General features: G+C 36.4%; 1 protein-coding gene across 8 annotated transcripts in view; it reads left to right on the forward strand.

Moving 5' to 3' along the window:
• The window catches only part of EML4 (EMAP like 4), a 153656-nt gene that overhangs the window by 74880 nt on the left and 59201 nt on the right, over positions 1–19575 (forward strand). For all 8 annotated transcript variants that reach the window (XM_031595032.2, XM_090135129.1, XM_090135128.1 and 5 more), the window contains 2 exons: positions 7003–7185; positions 17367–17496. In XM_031595032.2, the coding sequence (XP_031450892.2) occupies positions 7003–7185; positions 17367–17496 (313 nt within the window). Of the gene's footprint in view, positions 1–7002; positions 7186–17366; positions 17497–19575 lie in introns of those variants that run through there.

The raw sequence follows: 19575 nt of genomic DNA on the forward strand, positions 1-19575 counted from the left end.
CCATGTGTGAAGTCTGTTCTGTTTCTTGTTAAACTTGGGTGCCCAGTAGATAATACAGTCACTGGAAACTTGGGCAAGATAAACGATCCAGTTAATTAAATACAGGGTGGAGTTGTACACTGTGAATTTTGCACCGATAAATTTTTAGATTATCAGTATTAAAATGAGTGTTTACAGCAGCAGATGCACTGGATTATTACAAAAATATTTTTATCAAAGTACTGTAACTGTGGTTATTGCTAACTTAATTTTTCCATGATGTTTTTTGTATTATGTTTTAATCTTTCTCCCTCTCTTGCTTTTTTGTGCCAGCAAATATATAAATAAATCAATATGAAAGCCTGTTTGCACAGATATGTTCAGCATCCACAAGCGAAACTAATTATTAAAGATGAAGATATAGATCATCACACATGTCAGACTAACTCTTTAAAATGAGGTTGCCTCAAAACATGTGTGATGTTCTCTGTAATGCAGTGTTGCAGTAGTGCAGGTTCACAGATGTGAACTCATTTCAAATCAATCATTAAATAATCAAAATTTATAAAGATCAGTAGCAGCTGTTACATTTCAGATTATTCATGTGCTGTGAGAGAATCTTGTGAATCATCTACAAACAGAACAGGATGCTTGTAATATGGATGTGCAGTACGCTTAATTGAAAAGTCCAAAGAAAACTTTGTTCCACTATAGTTATATGTCTTTGTTCTTATCTTAAAACTTAATGCAGTGATATGGTGATTTAATTTTATAGTATATGGCATGTTATTTTATTGTTTTTTATATTTGAGTTTGGGGTTCTATGATTGTCTATAAAGATATACACAGATCTGTACAGATCTGTTCCAGATGGGCCGGTTTTCATTTATCAAAGTCATGCATAAATTCTTGACAGTATAAACCATATTCCTGTCAGGGTTTTTACTGAGGCATTTACGCACACTCTAAATTTTCAGCCTTGAGCAAGAGGTTTTTTTTCTTTTGTTTAGTTTTTATGGCTCACTTCTGTATACTTAATATGGTGGACTGCACTGATACATTTTAAAATGAAAAATGAGCAATCTTATTACGTGGTCTATGATTAGAAATGTAGATTACCCTTGAAGATGACTGCTTACAATAATGTTTTAGGTGCTTACTGTCCATCGGACATTGCACTTGCATTTTATGGTCTGATTATGTGGCAGCATCTGTGCAAGGCTAATGGAGAGTAATAGGTTCTGGTTTGTTTGTTTGTTTGTTTCACTATCACAAAAGGAGCTAAAATAAGATTGAATAATAAAATGTAAATCAGTCCATTGAATTGTTCAGGGAAGATGATTTTCTCAGTACCCATGCACTGGTTGAGTGAGGGATGATGACGTTAAGGTTTTTCTGAAAATCTGAAGAAATGTCTGTGTGAGAAGAAAATAAAAAGTTTAGCTGGTGTTCAAAGTACCAACATGCCACAGGTGAGCTGTGAGAGGGGACCAATCTACAGTGATCTACCTACATTAGTTTCAAAACATCTGCATTATTGTAAAGAAACCTTTTACACCTTTGCAGGTCTAAATGAGATCAAGCAGTGCATTGTTCTTAATTCTGAATGGAAGAACTGGGAAATAAGGCAAAGTAAGGGAAAAAGTAGGAAAGGAAGTGAATAATATACGGGGCAATCAAGGGTGTTAAAGGCCTGAGTCTTGCATTTGCAACAGGAAAAGTTGGGGAGAACTTCCCACTCAGCTTTCATGTCACTGGCTTCAGCCTTCAGGGACACATTAGGAGTTGATAAGGTATCTGTTGGGAAAATCAGGCTTTCTTAATCTTCAGTGTTCGTGTTGTGTGTTTTAATTTGTTTTAATTCCTGTTGTTCCCATGCTCCTTACATGACATGTGTTCTTTACAAATCCAGGATAGCATTTGGAGGAGGTGAAAGTGAAGATACTGTAGGCTAAAGACTGTGGCATCTAAAGCTATCTTTAAGCTATCTTTTTTTTTTTTTTTTTTTTTTTTTTAGTAAATTTTGTATTATGAGTGCAAAACAGAATCTTTGCACCTTTGATAAACTAGTCTAAAGATACGTAAGCAACAGAAAACTACAGAGAATTTTTCCTTCACATAACTTGGTAGGAAAAATTTGTCTGTTATCTCTCTGGAACTAAAACCCTCAGCCAGAGTCAAATTATTCAGTGGTCTTCAGAACAAAAGTTTCAGGCTGTGCAAATACGTGCCTTCCTGTGCACATGGGTACATCATAGTTCTAGTGAGCAGGGATTCTTTTGGGTCAGTTGTCTTCTGAAATCGTAAGCCAGATCTTTATACCAGTTCAAGTAATTTCTGTTGCATTTCTGTAATAAAAGACTCTTAGTGCTCTGGGGAAAACAGAAAACTGTGTGGGTGCCTTGGCAGACAGTGTTTTAAAAATATCTGTGGTTTGTGTGGTTTTATTGGACAAAATGTAGGATTTTCCATCCTGTGGTTTAAATTTCCAAGTGCTGGAGCTTGTAGAATTTGTTTTTCTGAAATGTTGCTTGTGTCTAAAAGCAAGTCCTTACTTACATTTAGTGAGAGCTGGCAGGAGTTGGCTCCGAGAAGGGATAATGGATACTCTGGAATTGTTTAGGGGCCCCAGTTCAGTTGTAAGATATATATATGTATATATATAAATACAAATGTTTTAAATGTAGAGTGCTCAGTTTTCTCTGACAGATTAAGGGTGATATCTTTCAAATGCTGTTATCCTCACGTACCTGCTCAGTGATATGTGAGAAGGAGAGTGAAAGGTGTGTTGGGAGTTCTTAGTACCTCCACTATGTATTGGATCCCACTGGCAGAGTTCCTTGACAAAGCCTAAGGGAACTTTTGAGCTGCAGGTTTGTTCAGACTGCTCAGAATGGTTTGATTCATGACTGTGAGAAGTTACACGGAGCATAATGCGTCTGTTTAAGTGCCATTTGTTGGCTATGAAAAACCAACTAAGCACGTCCCTGCTTAGTTCAAAAGTGGGAGGAGAGAGAATATTTTAATGGCTAAAATTAAAAATCAAACTGGTGAAGTATGATAAAATAGCAAATCTTCTCATTTTGGAAGTTACAATGTGCCGTATGTTTAGACCTAGCATATATTTGCCTTTTTTGCATTTTAATGTTCTTATCTTACACTGCTTTTCAAGGCGGAAAAACCTCAGGCCCCCATTTACATGGAGATTCCTTCCTTTCACCAGCCAGCAATGCAGATGATGCTTTCTTCACAATGGATCTTGTTGCAAAGTCCCTCTTGAGAGTAGAGGCTATGGGCATCTTGGGAAAAATGACCAGAACATCAGAAATTGTACCATTTTGTTATAACAAAAAATAACCAGATGAAAGCCCCATTGAAAATGAAGTTAATTAATTAAAATAAATAGTCAATTTCACTGAAGTCTCTGGCTTGAATTTCTGACCTCATTTCTCTTTTTAAATAAAAGAAGCTCCCTCTGGTTTATTAAGCTGAGAGTCTCATGGAAGGCCTGGATGCCCCATGTGGCACGAGGGAAAGGCCAGATGTTTAGGAGTGGGAGAAGAGAAAGGAACGATAAATTTAAGTTTTGCTTGTGACTGACTTTGAACTTGCATTAATAAACCTTTTCCTTCTGCAAGGGGAATGGCATGCCCTTGAAGGAAATTTTTTGTTTAAATTTCTTCTGAAGTTCTCTGGATTAAAAGTATTTGTTTTTAAAGCAAGAAATCCCCCAGAGCCAGGTATTTTGAAAACATACCTCGTGGATTCGTTAAACTAATCTCAAGGATTGCAGTGGTATTTACTTTCAAGGCATCTTCTTTTAAACTAATTCCTAGCTGATTTACTTTCAAGGCACTGTCAAGAAGGGCATGTTGGAGTTCAGTTAAGTATTTGCTTTCATGGGTGAGGTGTTTGGATTGGGAATCATTCATTTTCAGTTCTCCTACATGATGTTTAATTGTCATCACTTAGAACATACTCTGCTTCTGTAGAGTGATAGAGAATACCAAAACATCTTCCCAGTGTGTGACTGTGCTTCTTGGTCAAACAAAATATTCTTGATTTCCAGGTGATCTTGATGTCAAACTTCTTTCAGTCATTGTGTTTCATGTGCTGCCCTTGCAGTGCAAAGCAGCTGCTGGTTGTTTTCTCCCATTAAGCACACAGCCCATTGCTTTGCCTATTTCTGAGTCAGCTAAATGTCTTAATCTTCTTGGTTTCCTTTTTATGTCCCATTTCTACACCTGCCATCTCTGACAGGTTGTTGGGGTTGAGAGTGCTTCCGCATCAACTCACTGGGCTTTGTTTAGGGACTGAACCTCCATAGCACAAGTAGAGACCAACATTGGTCAACTTCTTCACCATCTTAGTTTATATTGAGGAGATTGCAAAATTGCAGCTTCCTCTTACATGCAGAAGGTCTTGGCTCTCTACTGGCTCTTGGAGATTTGTAATGAGAGACAAAGCTGTGACTTTGAGGCTGGCAGGAGCAATCTAATGGGCCTCTTTTCTGAGGTGCTAGAGCTTGGCACAGGCAGTCTTGTCAATACTGGTAGACAGCGCGGGTTAAAAAAAAAATAGTTAAAAAAAAAGCCCTTGTAGTGCACTTCTGGCTGTGCTCATCAAAGAGAGACCGACATTGGAGCATTTCCTAGCTTGGTAATTACTGTTTTTTGGACTTCACACAAAGAACAGAGCTACGTCTGGCTTCTAAAATGATGGTTTGACATAGCTAAGAGAGAACTACTTAGCTTTTACAAATCTTTTATAGTAATGTGCTGCATGTTTGAAGTACCCGGACATTTAACCACTATCAGACTTGTTAATGTTTGATTAATTGAAGACTTTAACAGACAAGTGAAAATAAGAAGCAAGTGAAAAATAAAAGATAGAAGAAACGTCACACTTTTGTGCTTGCTTAGACTTCTGGTATAATGAGATGCGAAGATTGTGATAATTACTTTCAAAATAATTGCCATTGTTTAGTACAGTGTTCATTTTGTCTGGTCCTGTGCATTGCTTTAAAGGCTAATATTGTGATTACAGCAGCAGTATGAATTATGTGGTTCTTCTTTCAATCCACTTCGTTAAAGCCAAAACTCTTCATGACTTAATTGATGTAAATTGACTTTAGTTCTTTTTTATGTGCTATGTAGATACATATGTGTGTGTTCTTGTAGGAATATCCTGTAGCTCCTTAAAGCAGATTGGTTTTTGTTCTTTGAAAACTGAGTTTTCAATAGATGAATCCTATAGAGCTCTTTCTAACTGGAGTAGCAGTCATGGTGTGGATTTCTAAAATACCAATGAGAGATCAGAGAACAAGCTGAGTTATGGAATTATTAAAATAACTCTTTAAAAAATGACCTTTCTTGTGTAGATGATTTATTATTGTGGCTGGTGATACTGAAGGCATTTTGTTCAGAGTTCTTCTGATCCGTTGTCTCTGGGACTCAGTCTGATTGCATATCTTATGAATTCCTCTACAGTTCTTATTTATTAGTATGTGTTATTATTAGCACTAGTATTAACCACAAAGTGATAGATTTCTGTTCTTGGTTTGACAAAATAGTGTATTGACTCATTATGTAAAACTGTTTTCTTTTGGGAGTTGTCCTATCAGTGTGGTCTTAACTATTCCTTTCAGTTTAATAAAAATTAACATTTCACTACTGTTATTACTTTGTTTTGCTAATTCCTTGCAGGAATTTTTTCACTTCGTAAAAGTATCATGATTTTCTTTTCAGTCGATTAAATTCTTACTCCTTCAGTAATGGCTATCATACGTGTAGGCTTTGTATTTTAAAAGCATGGAAGTTGGCACTCAAATCTCTTTCAAGTTTAATTAATTGGAGCAGTTTCACTTATACAAGTTCTTCAAAGGTTAAGCTGTATAGTGACAAATTTTTAGTTGTCCTTATATCAACTTTTTTCCTTGTTATTTATCAGATTAGTGAGATAAAGTTTAGGTTGTATATAAACACAGTAGTAAAATCCAGTGCCTTTCCCTAACCTTTCCCTAACGTGTGAATTTTCTGTTTGGAATTATTTCATTAAATATTTCATACTGTCTGTTGTAGAATAAAGGTTACATTTTGTAAACCATTCCTTCCTGAGTTTTAATAAGATGAAAGCAGGATGGATAAGGAATTCAGTACCTTGTGATTGAGCAACGTATTCTTTTATGGATCTTTTTTAGTGGTTAGACTGTGACTTATTGGAACAGCCAAATATGAAAATCTGTTATGTGTTATTTTGGCTTGGCAGAAATAATGCAAAGAACTGTCAAAAGCAAAGAATATGCAGAAGCTGTAATTTCCTTTTTACCACTGAAGAATAGATTTGGCTGGAGTATGCCTTCAATGCTAATCTATCTCTGTGTGGCCAAACAGATTTTTGGAACCTTTTTTTAGTGTATTTACTTTCTTTTCACTTCAGGCCAAATGTTATAATAATGTTGGCTTTTTTTTTTTTTTTTTCTGAGCCTTTGCAAGGTGCTGATGTTTAAAAAAACAAAAACAAAACACCCCCCTCCCCCCCCCCCCCAAAAAAAAAAAAACACACACACAAAAATGTTCCAACTGTATATTTTTTAAAAACTTTATATCATTTTAAATTTTTACATCATTTAAAATTCTTCAACGGTACCAAAAGAATGCATTGCAAAATTTGACCATAGTTTAGCTGGCTTTGTAAATAAACTTAATTTCAGGCTTTATTAAACTGATAAAAGCATATTTTTCCTTCTACACATCTAACAGAAAGTGATTCCCTCTTCTGCTTATAGTGGAGCCATGCTATTTAAGCCTTCTTAGCTGATGACTGGAAATACTTCTATCTTGAATCATTTCATTTTTTTTAATATAATATCTCCTCCTCCTTTGCCTGACCGTATTTGTTTGAACATCTTGAGTACTTCAAAAGGATGGGACAGACTTACTCATGCTGTACATGTCTTTCCATGGCTTTTGGTTTAGAACAAAACAATTAAATCTCTCTTTCTACTGTTTCAACTCCATACAGATGACAGCATCTCAGCTGCAAGCACATCTGATGTCCAAGACCGACTTTCAGCCTTAGAGCTGAGAGTACAACAACAAGAAGATGAAATCACTGTCCTAAAAGCAGCGTTGGCTGATGTGCTAAGGCGCCTTGCTATCTCTGAAGACCATGTAGCTTCTGTGAGAAAATCAGCTCCAAGTAAAGGTAAGCTCATATTTAGTAAATTCTTTCAGTCAGAACGTTATCGTTTAATATGTTCCGCATTGGTAACTTTTTTTTTTCTACTTTTTGTGTGGAAAAGCAAGTATATTCTGTGTGAAACAGTGTTCTTTTTTATCTAGGATTATTTAAAAATTTTAAAGCAAACACATCAACAACAGCAACAACAAAAGCAAAACAAGAAAAACCCTAGATACTGTTTGCACTAATTTGTCTATATTTGCATGAATATTTTGTGATTTTTTTTCCCATGAACACTTCCTTTTCTGTTTTGGATAACAATTTGCATTGTTACTGGAATTTTCTCCAACTTTAAACTAGAGAGGGAGAGAGGGAGAACTACAACTATGTACATTGGTGACATATGTCAACCTACAGACCTACAACTAAGTAAAAGGTTAGGTCATATTTCAGATAATTTACAGTTCTAGTTCATTATAAATGCATTTATCTCCATGAAATCATGCAGTCCAGAATTTGCTGGACTCTTTCTCTGTATTTCAGCCTTCAAGTTCAGCTATTACACCAACGCTGGTGTAACACTGAACTGACACGCCGTGCCCTGTGTTTGTTAAAGTGGCTGCATTGTACAGGCTGAAAATGCAAAAGCTGAAAATTCTGAAAGTTTGAATTGTTTTAGTTATGGCAGAGAGATCAAATTGCTTAATTAAGTGTTTTTGCAGTCTCTCTGCCAGATGGAAGGAAGTGATGGTGCTTAATTGGCTTGGGTTGTGAATCCTGCCATTCTCTCTTACTTGCTAAATGGCAGTCTGTTGTCATCCCTGCTTATAAATGCAGCTTTATCTGTCTGATACGCATCTCCGGTCTCATCAAGATTGAGACATCCTTGTCTAACTCTGTAAATTAGCTGAAGCAAGTATTTCAGCTAAATCAATCTTTGCTGTCTGCTATCTATTAGGACAAAAAGAAAACATCTAAGTGGGAAACCGTGAACCAAAGCAATGTAACACAGAACCTTTTTCCTGTTTACGTGCAGGGGAATGAGATGTGCACAAATATGGATAAAGACCTTTGTCTTGGAAGTGTCTGATATCCAGAAAACGTGATGCACATGCCTTGTTCTGCAGAACAACTTGTAGCCGTCTCCTTCTGGGGATACAGGTGGTCTTGGGGCCATATCAGGTTCTGCAGGTTAATTTGTTCAGTGAGAAATAAATATATTTTTTTCCTAGAGTGGAAGAAGAAAGATCTAAATATCTTCAACTTTATGAAATTTCTACTAATTAATGACAGCGGCAGTAACTGAGGAAAAAAAAAAGTGGATGGGAGGGAGGAAGGGTGAGATGGATGCATAAAAAGCTTATACATTGAACATAATTGAATCGTGACTAAATTAGCACTGTATTTAAGTTGCTGTTGATGTGAACTCATCTTCAGTTGCCTAATGTAGTCATGCAGCACCTTAACTTCACTGTTTACCATAAAATCAGCTGCGTATTGACAGCATAAAGGTATCACGAAGGAAAAAGACTGTATATGGCTGTGGGAGATGGAGAATGAGCTAGATATTAATATTGTTTTGAACTTAAACTTCAGTATTTTATTAAATATTTCAAAATAAAATCACACATAGCTTTTTGTGATGCTGTGGGTGATTATTTTGCTTTCTGTATTTTAACTGCATTCAGTTGGTGGGGAACCCTTGAAACATTTTAACAAAGGGAAATGTGTTATATTCCTGAATGAACAGGATTGGCAGAAGATCTGAATTGTCATACAAAAATAATAGAGGCATTGATTTTAATTTTTCTTTGAAGTATTTCATGGGTGTATAACAGGTTTTTACTAGTTAAGTCACGGTTTTTACAAAGGTTATTGTAATTCTCCAAAACTCTTTCTGGTGTTCATGATTCTGTCAAGAGTATATGTTTCTGCATTAGAGCAAGTAGTTTCATATCAAATAATACAGTGTGTTTTTTTTTAATTTCATTTAATTTTCATACTTCACAGAAGTATGTCTCTAAAGCAGTACTTGAATACGTGCTGTCATTATTAATGAGCAACAAGAAAAGCTGTGTATGTTTTTCTGAATACATTGAGAGACGTGTTTAATTTGAAGCATGGCAAGACTGTGAGATAGATGCTTCTGAAATAAATAGAGAAGTAACGGGACTGGAAAAAAAGGCATCTTGAATCTTTCCATCAGGGTTTTAATCTGAGTAGCAGACAGTATCTAGCCTGCTTTGAAAGAGTCTCTCCTACTTGCAGCTGAAATGTTTTCTAAAGCCTCAGTGTTTTTCTATAACCAGTTCAGCAGTGTCTTTGAAGAGAGATTTTTCATAAACTAAAAATAAGTGCTGTGAAGAGACCAGTCATGCTGAAAAGAGCAAATACAGATCACTTTTAAACTGATATTTCTCATTCTGAAGTCGATAAGCCAACTTGGTGCGAGACGAGATCTCTTCATGCTTTATGGTTAGTATGCCCGCATTGCGTATCTGGAAAGCTAATTCTTCTCTTACTTTTTATAGCCCTTTATTTTAGATTGAGTGATTGAATCAACCACAACTGAGGCTAGAATTTCTTGCATTATCCTTGTGATCTTTGTTTTTTTTTTATTTTCTACATAGTTTTTGTTGCATACTTATTTTGAATGTAGTCCAGTCTTCAGTGAAAAATTTGGTGGAGGCAAGGATAGATTTCTATTTATACTCCATGGTCTATCATTTAGCAGGTTACTGCCTACAATTTTGGCTGTCCATCTGCAACTCAGAAGCAGCTGCTTTTCATGTGATGCCAGGTGATCTGCAAACTCCTTGAGATAAGGCAGAGAGTTTTTAAGCTGCTTTAGTGTCTCCTAGTCAAGCATGAAGTGCAGACACCAGATAAGGGGAGTACCTAGTTGCATCAGAATTAGCATGTGTTCTGCTATTGCACAGTGAAAAGCACACAGTGTTGGTCTGGCTTGTCTTCCTCTTTAGTATTTCTGAGTAAAATCATTCCAAACAGAAAATCTTTTCAAAATAAAAAGGCTATGATAATACATTTGCATCTCTGCAAACAGCTACAAATTTCTAGAGACTAGCAAAATAGCCACATCTAAAGATAGTGCTGAAGGTTCTTAGAAATATGGAAGGGATTGATTAGGGAACAAGTCCTCAGCAGCTACAGGGTTTGGGGGAGGGAGATTGTGATGTATGGGTGAGTTTGAGTTTGTAGTCTTTTTGTTGTTGTTTTGTTTTGTTTTGTTTTTAAATTAAAGACTGTGCAAAACGTTTTTCTTTGGATGTTCTTTGTTTTTAGCAGCTCTGTGCTCTCATTGCCACATTTATCTGGTGTTGATATATGATTGGTGCTGTTAAAATTCTCAAAATAAAGCTTACCTGGACATTGAAGAAAAGGAAAATGTAAGGCAGCCCGGTACTTGTGGCTGCCAGCAAGACAGGTTGTCTCACAGCTGGTGTCTGGTAAACATATTAAAATCTTTCAGGATGTCAAAATGTATGTAACAGAAGAATTCATCCCTCAAAGTCTTGGTGTGTCTCACAGTGGCACCAGTAAAATTGTTCAGGCTCACCACGTTGCTGGGGTAGGAGCTGCTGCCTGGAAGAGTGGCTGACGATGAGAAAGTACACCCTGATCTCTGCCTATAGAGTTCATGTTCTTTCTCTAGACTTGGAAGTAAGGAGGAGGCTTGTCACAGACTAGCCCCCTGGAGGAACATTTCCACTTTTTGGACAAGAACTGATGTCAAATAACTTGCAGGCAAATTTAGTTCACAAAGTAAAATTGAAGCAATGGTGGCATTTTGAAGAGAGGTTCTCCCATGACAGTGAGGGGTGGAAACCAAGAGGCATTTATTTTACTTATGGTAGAGGTCTTGGGGATCTGCATTAGCAACTGCAATTGGAAATGCAATTTTTTTAAATTTATTCAGTGAGTTTTTCTAATAGGAACCTGAGAGTTTTCTGTGCTTTTCTGCTCCCTTCTTTGGTGCAAAATGTCTATTCAACATCTCCACAGTAAGAAAAATTCTAAAGTACTATCTTGTGTCATATTCCATCTCAATGCACTAATATAAGCAAAACACTTCAGTTATATTTTCTACCTTCTATCAGCATTCACTTTCATAACATACAGTCATTTTAATTTATATTTAAAAAATGGCTTCAAATGTTCAGTAAGCTTAAGTAGGTGAAAGCATAAGATAGGCTTTTATTAGTAGTTTTCGTTTTAAAACATTGTAATGTGCATAGTTGTTCTATTAACAGGGTACATGTTTATGTTGTCTTATTATTATCTAATTATTAAACGCTAACAGAACTGGAATGGAAATGCAGATTGGAAAATGTTCATCGTAAAGACAGATTATAGGCACTTATCCATGGCATTAATACTTACCTGGCATGCTTGTACGTATGTCTTTCACTCATGGGAATGGTCCAACTAAGTCTGCAGGCAGTGTGCTCACATAACCAATAATGACACTCCTGAGGTCTTAATGGGTTTCCCAGGTACTGGTTTTAGTGCCATCTCTTCTTTCTGGAATTCGTTTTTTTCTACTCTACTTCCCCATTTTTTCCTGTCTTCTACTTTTCTTCTGCCCTCTCTAGTTGAATCTAGAGCATGTTAATTAACTCCAGATCACTCAGCAGCTAAACTAAGTTGAAGGAAAGAGAATGAAGAGAAAAGTAGATTTTCTTTTATTTAACTTCTGCAACCTAATAATCCTGTTCAGAGCATTGAAGTGGATTGTTTTTCAATTGTGGTGATAAATACCATTTAGGCTTTTTCCATATGCTTCTTCCAGATTTGGATATGCTTTTAGATATTTGTGTGGGTTTGGGTTGTTTTTTTTTTTCTTGTTTGTTGTTGTTGTTGTTTTGTTTGTTTGTTTGTTTTAAGAGTGTGGACTAATACACCTAATACTCCTAATACTGCTCTACTATTCCCCATGATGCTTCTCAAGCTATGAATTGCAACCTTGAATAGCTCAACAATGCAGTCAGCTTTTCCAAAGCAAAAACTGTTTTGTTTTTTATAATACTTCAGTAGCTTTTTTCAAGACTCTTTGCCTGAATTTATCAAATTGTTTCAAAATACCACAGATACTTTTTTTTTTTTTTTTTAATTTCCTCTGCTTGAATGCAGCTCATTTGGAATTGGTCGAAGACTAAAGTATACCAAAATGATAGGATGTTAGGGAGGTGGGAGAAAAAGTGCTATGTGGTTTTAATAAGCTGTTGGTTCTCTCACACCAAGGAAGTCTTCAGTTTCCCTCAGGAATAGGTTTTAAATTTACTACTAGGAGTGTGGCTCTCCTAGACTTTTGGGAACATAACACCTGAAAAACTAGTTTTGTCTGTTGGAGGAGTAGTTATAGTAAGAAATGTATACATTGATGTATATACATCTATAGGTATACAAATATGTAAGCAATCTGTAAATAAATATTATTTCTTAGCATTGTAATTAATGTAACTACTGAGAGAAATTTGCGTGCACTGAATGATACTTAGGCTCTATATGTTTTCAAACCAATTCATTTTAACAAGCCTCTATTTAAATTGCTCTTTCCCTTTTAATTGGAAAAGGAATTTCCTTTTATTTATTTATTTATTTTAAAGAAAATTATTTTCTTTTATTTAAAAAAAAATTAAAAATCTGAAACTTTCTCAGACAGAAGTAGTTGATTTAAGAATACTTTCAAAACTTAATTTTGACTTTAAATTGAATTATTAAGCGAGATTAAGTATAATCAATTAGTAGTAAAGGAAGTTGACTTGTTTTTGCTTATTTATATTGTTCATTATTGGAGAACTGGTACCTCATTCTGACCTGTGACTTCTGCTCATGGGATAGAGGGATAGAAGAACAGAACTTTTTTTTTTTTTCCTAGAATATGTTCATTTAGAGTTTAACTTACGTGATGAAATAGTTGAATAGACCAAAGTACTGAAGGAATTTTTTCCTGCCTCCTCTTTTCAAATGGAGGCTTAGTGGTCCCAAGTCTTTGCCAGTCTTACATCAGTTGAGTGTCTTCTTGTCCTCTGAAAGCTTGGAAACAAACAAGCAACTACAGCAGCTTTAATATAATTTATTAAGAACATCTTGAAGTAAGTCTAAATTCATCATACTTTCAAGTTTGTTTTTGATGGCTTTATTTTGGGAAGTACTGATAAAGCCTTATGTTCTGCTACCTTATTAAAGGCTCACCTGTGTGGGTTGTCTAGTGACTAATAGTGGGGTTAAGCATAGATGGTACATGCATTTGGTATGAGTACCAAAGTGGATTTCTGTTTTTCAAGCTATCAGTTTTATTTGCACAAAACACCTATGCATGCAATATATTTTAAATACATAGGTATATTTTCTAAATTTTGGTAAAAATAAAGTATTTAAGGCTGTTGAATGATTTTGATATCATATGCTTTACTACTATATATTAAAAAAAAAAAAAAAAAGGCTTAAAAATGATATAAGCAAATCTTTTTTGGTTTGTTTTTCTTGGAAATAACTTGTTTGAGGTTTTTGTTTTAAATCCTCTTGGATGACACGTACAGAGAAGGTATTTTAACAGGGCTACATCAGCTAAATGAAATTATCCTAAGAAAGAAGGTTTTGGCTTTTCTTTGGAAGAAAGGCAGTTTACCTGTCAGGATCAGATGAGGATACTCAACTAATTATTACGGATAACGCAAGAGAAGGTGATAATAAACTATAACCAGTTCAGAGAAGAGAAATGAATTACTAGCTTCAGCTTTAGTGTGTTGGAAAGAAAAGCTATTATGTTATCATGAGATGTGTGTTTTCAATACTTATCGCTGTCTCATACAGCTATGCCTTGGTTTTCCCACAGTTAGCTAATCAAGGCTGATAAAGGAGTGGAAATATATTATCAGTTTGTTGTGTCCTGTGTTTTTTCCTGATCCTACTTATCTTTCTTTCTCACACATGTATACTTGACAGATGTTAATGAAATACTTCTTTGAACTCAACAGATATTAGTTTGTGAAAATTATCAGAACAGAGATGAACCTACTATCCATAAAATATATTTTTACCACTTTGATCTCTGACAATTTGGCTTTAATCCTGGTCACCATGCGCTGGCTTTCATTGTACATTCAGTTTATGTCTGGCTTTCGTTCCAAAGCTACAGATAAAGTGGAGTACTGTTCTGAAAATTTTCAGACTGTTTATTCTAGAAGGAGACATCCAGCACGATATGGAGGAGATATGCGATCTGAGTGCTGGGACAACTCAGTTGTTCACTGATATGGAAATTGCATTTTCCTGAGTTTCTTCGTTATTCCATAGGTCTCTGAAGCAACTTTGCTTTACCTGTAGTAAAATACAGTGAAGAGGAAGATTGTGACATTACTAATTTTTGAAACCATCTGACTACAGTGGTCCTCTGGTTAAAAGTCATGAAGTTGACCAGCTTGGGCTCTCATTCTGGCTGAGAAGAGCTCTGTGTTGTCTGTCCCAATGGAGAGCAGGAATTTAATGCTCTGTTGCCTGGGACTTGCACAGGGCTTAAACTGGTCCTTCTTTTGTTGTAACAATTGAAAATCAAAATGTTTTTTGTTTGCATACAATTAGATACATACCTGATTTTTTTCCCTTTAAAAACAAGTTTTCTGACGGTCATTTTTAGAATACCTAGCAATATTTTAACGTATTTTGTAGAGTCTGAAAGGGGGCTTATTTCTTAAATGTGTTTGAGGGTGTTTGTGTTTTCTGTGTTTGTGTGCAGATTTTTACATTTCGTTGTATGGCACCTAACTGCCACTGACCAAAGTTTTATTTTTGATTGTAAAAGAGAGCCTGATGTATTTTGACACATGAAAAAAAAAATCAAAATTGACCAATGCAGTTCCCAAGATTTTTGTTGTTTTGGTTTGAATGCAGATGTTTTGAACAAATCAATGGTGAGATTCTGTACCTTGCTTGAAGGACTGCTGTTCTTTATTCTTTTCAGTGAATGCTTTTCTGGCAGAATTGAAAATTGCCACTATTATGCCTCCAGATCCCCATTTCTGGAAGGCTGCACTAGTGCTGTTTGGGGAGGCACTGATCTATTACGATGAGGAGACAGAGATGTTAAGGTCATGTGCAGTTCATGAGTGAATCATAGGCCTTGATATTATGCATCTCCACAAAGAAGATGATTTACTTTGTCAGCGAAAATAAAAGAATCTAATTTATAGGTTTCTAATGCTAAAAGTGCCTTTTCAACTTGTATGCTCTTGTTCTTGCAATTCAAGCTTCAGAAGGGAGTAAAAATCTCTTGAGTTTTGTTGGTTTTGTATGGTTTATTAACCTTTGAAATCTATATTGCAAATATGTCCAATGAAATGGTCTCTAAGAAGTAGAGTTGGAAGAAACTAAGCAGAGCTGATTTATGAAGAATTTAGGAAGAATAGTGGTGATCTTTGCAGTATTTCTGCTCTTAAGTGTTGTTACTTTCTTCAGGTTTCCTTCAGTCTTGTTTCCGGGTTATTCTGTGTGCTCTGTTGGCCTCTTGCAATGTGAATTTTAGATGCGGTCCCTTTTGTGTTGCTTGGTGCAATTGAATCAGGATGCACTCAGCTCATGTCTGCCCATTTCTGCTTCCAGTCAAATAGTTCTGAAACCTAATATTCCCTTGGCACATCTCCCTCACATGTAAAGCACTTGTTTGAGCATTAGTTTGTCCCTGAGCCTGCTTGACAGAACCACAATTGGATAAATTGACCAAAGCTGGTATTGTTTTAATGATATGTCCACGTGAGTTTGCCTTCCATGCACAGAGCAGTTGATTCTTCCTGACTGCTTTGACATGTGGCTTCATGCCTTATTTATTTCACACTATTCCAAGCCTGCCATGAACACAGATGTATGATTTTCCTGTCAGTCGTGTCCTTTGTGCTTGCTGCTGAAGCCTGAGTGACTGGACATCACAACCCCATGAGGATCAGTTACAATTTGCTGTTTATGCAGTGGGGATGTGGCACAGAGATGTGGACAGAAATGGCTACTAATTTGGGGGTGTTTTCTTCTTTTTTTTTTTCTTTTTTTTCCTCCTGTGCATGGGATGCTCCAGAAGGGAAAAGCACAAATTTGAAACTACAGGGAAAGGAGCACAAAATTCTTTTCTGAACATTATGTTAAAAATAAGAAGGAACCCAAAAAAGAAGGATTAGTGGGAGATGGTGAAATGTTAGGTTCCAGTAAAATGCCATGTGTTTCCCTGGCTGTGGCAGAGGCAGGTCAATGTGCTGATTGTCAGCTAGCATTCAGCCCTTTAGACAGAAGAGCCTATGCTCCCTCCACTCTTCTTTGCAGTCCCCTCCCACGTTCACTGCATATTTTCAAACTCCTCAGTGAGTGAAGTGGGCATCTGATGGACAGCCTTCCTCACATACACCTTGATTCAATCAAGAGAGAGTTTGCAGTATGCTTTGCAGAGTGCTCACTGGGTGAAGCAGATATTCAATGGAGTAAACTATATCAGAAATTTAATAACTTATTAAAATAATTAAATTTAATAACACATATGCTAAAAGGTAGACCTTCTTAAGATGGAAATGGACAGCTGAAAATAAACAGAAAACTTTAATATTTGAATCCTTACTATCACAACCCTTAGGGGTTACTTTAAGGCATATCATTTAGGGGATAACTTGAATCGTGTAGTATAGAGAGGGCTTCTGTCTGCAACTTCTTTGGACTTAAGTGAGAAAACAAAACAAAATAGAAAAACCAACCAACAGGTTGAAAGCAACAGATCTTGTGTGGTATTATCTGTGAACTGTGATGGTTTTGAAAAAGAGTTGGAGTTATCTGATCGGCTCTACTGCAGCTGTCCAATTTACCAAGGCTAGCCATAATCTATCTATAATTCTCTCTGTGGATCACAACTAGAAAGAGATGTGACATGTCACTGAATGAAGCTATATGCTGTCATTGTGGCAGTATAGGGTGTCTCCTGTCATAGTGAATCCTTGCCTTTCTCTATGTGTCTCAGGTCTCCCTTCTCCAGCTATCTAGATTAAGGCTGTCATGAACATATGCCACTGGATACCAGCTGGTTGGTTGGTGCTGGGACTGCTGTTGTGGAATTACCAGGTCCACCTCTGAAAGTTTATGGTTTCTCTGATAGATCTTTGAGATGGGGATGTAAAGCCTAAAGCCTTCTGCTCTTCATTTTCATTTCCTAGGTCAGCCAAGCCTCCGAGAAGCTATCTCGATGTCCTGTATAACCAATGGGAGTACAGGAAGCAGGAAAACAAGCCACAGTTCCTCTGTATCTGTTGCCAGAAAAGAAACTTTTTCATCTGCTGCAAAAAGGTACTAACTGGTTACTAAAATTGAAATCACATTTTACAAAGTGAAATGGGAAAGTAATGTGTAATGACACAAAAATAGGCTTTGGAAACATGCCATGTTGTTCGGCTGCTTACAGCAAGGTTCTAAATGAATTCATAAATAGAGAGTATCTCTATAGTGTATACTGGCCAAAATGCATTCCCAGCAAGAGACAGAAGGGGCAAATATACTTCCAGTGTGAGTGGAAAACTTTCCTTCTGGTATTCATCCAGATCTTTTTCTTTCTGCCCCCAAGGAAACTAAAGACAAAACTGAGTTAATTGTCTTGAGTGTAAATAGCAGGCAATAGTAAAGTAGTGATGAAACAATAGTGAATTTTAAGACAGAAGTTCACTTTTTTTTTGTACATAAAATCTTAAAATCTCTTCATCTTTGCAAAGTATGTATCAGATCTCAAATATGTAAAAATGGCACTTTTAAGCTTAAGTATTTGAAATTTAAATGACCTATGCACAAAGCAATGGCTTTTTTTTCCCCCTAGTGTAATGGTTCCTGCTGAATACAACAAGCAAAGTGTTTCTATAATTACTTTCTTCTGTGGGACATTTAAATAATGATTGCATGGCTTATTTAATCAATAGTTTACACTGGTTCATTGGGTAGAACAAGCTGCCTGATATAGCCACAGGACAGAGAATACTCTTAATGTATAACTGTGGTAAATTATGTGAACAAATTCTTGGCCTCTGCTGAGTTCTCTGGTAACTCCAGTAGCTGTTTTATTTTCTGCTGTGGATGTAAATACTGTGCTATACAAGAAGACAGGAAAATGATATATTTCAGGGAATAAAAATGCTGAATGCAAACATAAACTGTATAAGAACAAATTAAAAAAAAAAAAAAACAACCTTTAGTGCCATTTGGAATGTGGAAAGGAATGGTAATACCCTGGACTTCACTCTTCTGTCTAATACAGCATTGCGTGTCGTCTTGTTTATTTTTTCAGCAGTAAATTAGAAACTGATCATGGTATGTCTCTATCTGCTAGCACAACAGGCACTGGGACAAAAGACACTGCTGCAGGAAAGTATTTGTTAGTAAGCACTTTTCCATTAATCTTACCCATGTGGCTCTCAGAACGTTGATGAGAGCCAGTCCGTCTCCAGCAGTGCTCAGTTTGCATTTGCCTTCCTGATTCATTGGCTGCTGTGCACTTGAGTACAGAAGAGGAGCAAAGTGGTGTGAGTAGCATCCCTTTCATCTGAGTTAACATCTTTAAAATGATTCCTGGATGGGTCACAAGAGGAAAACCCTAATGTGTGGATGGTACCTTTGCCCTGGCTCTGAATCTAAGTATGCAGGTGGAGAGACCTGCTTCAGGAATGTTTTAAGACCCCCCCAATTTTCAGTTATCTGCTCAGCAGTTCTAATTCCTTTCCACAGTCTCCCGTAAAATTTGTTTGGTATTTGGAAGAAAATAGGTTTGTCCTTTTGTAACAATACTGTTTTAAGAAAGATGAAAGCAAATGTCAATTCTCTCTTTGTGGATGTGAAGTCTGGTAATTTTTTTTCTTTTTGTAATAACAGCAAAACTGTTCTGTACAAACAGTGTCCCTGCTGGGAATCATAAGTGAATTTCAATAGTCCCATCTTCTTAACAAAGTTAGGATAGCCATGTTGGAAATAGACACCTTTTTCTTTATGATGAGTAGGAGGCAGGATGAAGGATAGTATCAGCAGATTGTAGGACACTTCACTTTTACTCTTCCAGGCTTTCCTTTCAGGCTAGAGGTTCAACTGTTGCAGTAGGTGGAAATGGTCATCTGTTTATGTAATTACCAACAGCCCCAAAGCCTGTCTTAGCTTTTCATGTTCTGCATATTTGTAGCCATGCTTCTAGTCATCTACTGGAAGTTTAGTTTCTGAGTGCAGTCTTAATATTGCATGTTTCTGGGCCTTTGGCCTCTGGAGACCTGCCATCTTTGAGCTCTTCTACAAACAGTTTCATACCTGGACTCCTTAATCCTCACTCTACCAACCTAGAACATCTTGAGATCATGGAAATGATCTGCACAACAGCATTGTGTATCATTTCAACAA

The sequence above is a fragment of the Phasianus colchicus genome, chromosome 2 (genome assembly GCF_987193195.1).
Source record: "Phasianus colchicus chromosome 2, bPhaCol1.hap1.1, whole genome shotgun sequence".
NCBI classification, from domain to species: domain Eukaryota; kingdom Metazoa; phylum Chordata; class Aves; order Galliformes; family Phasianidae; genus Phasianus; species Phasianus colchicus.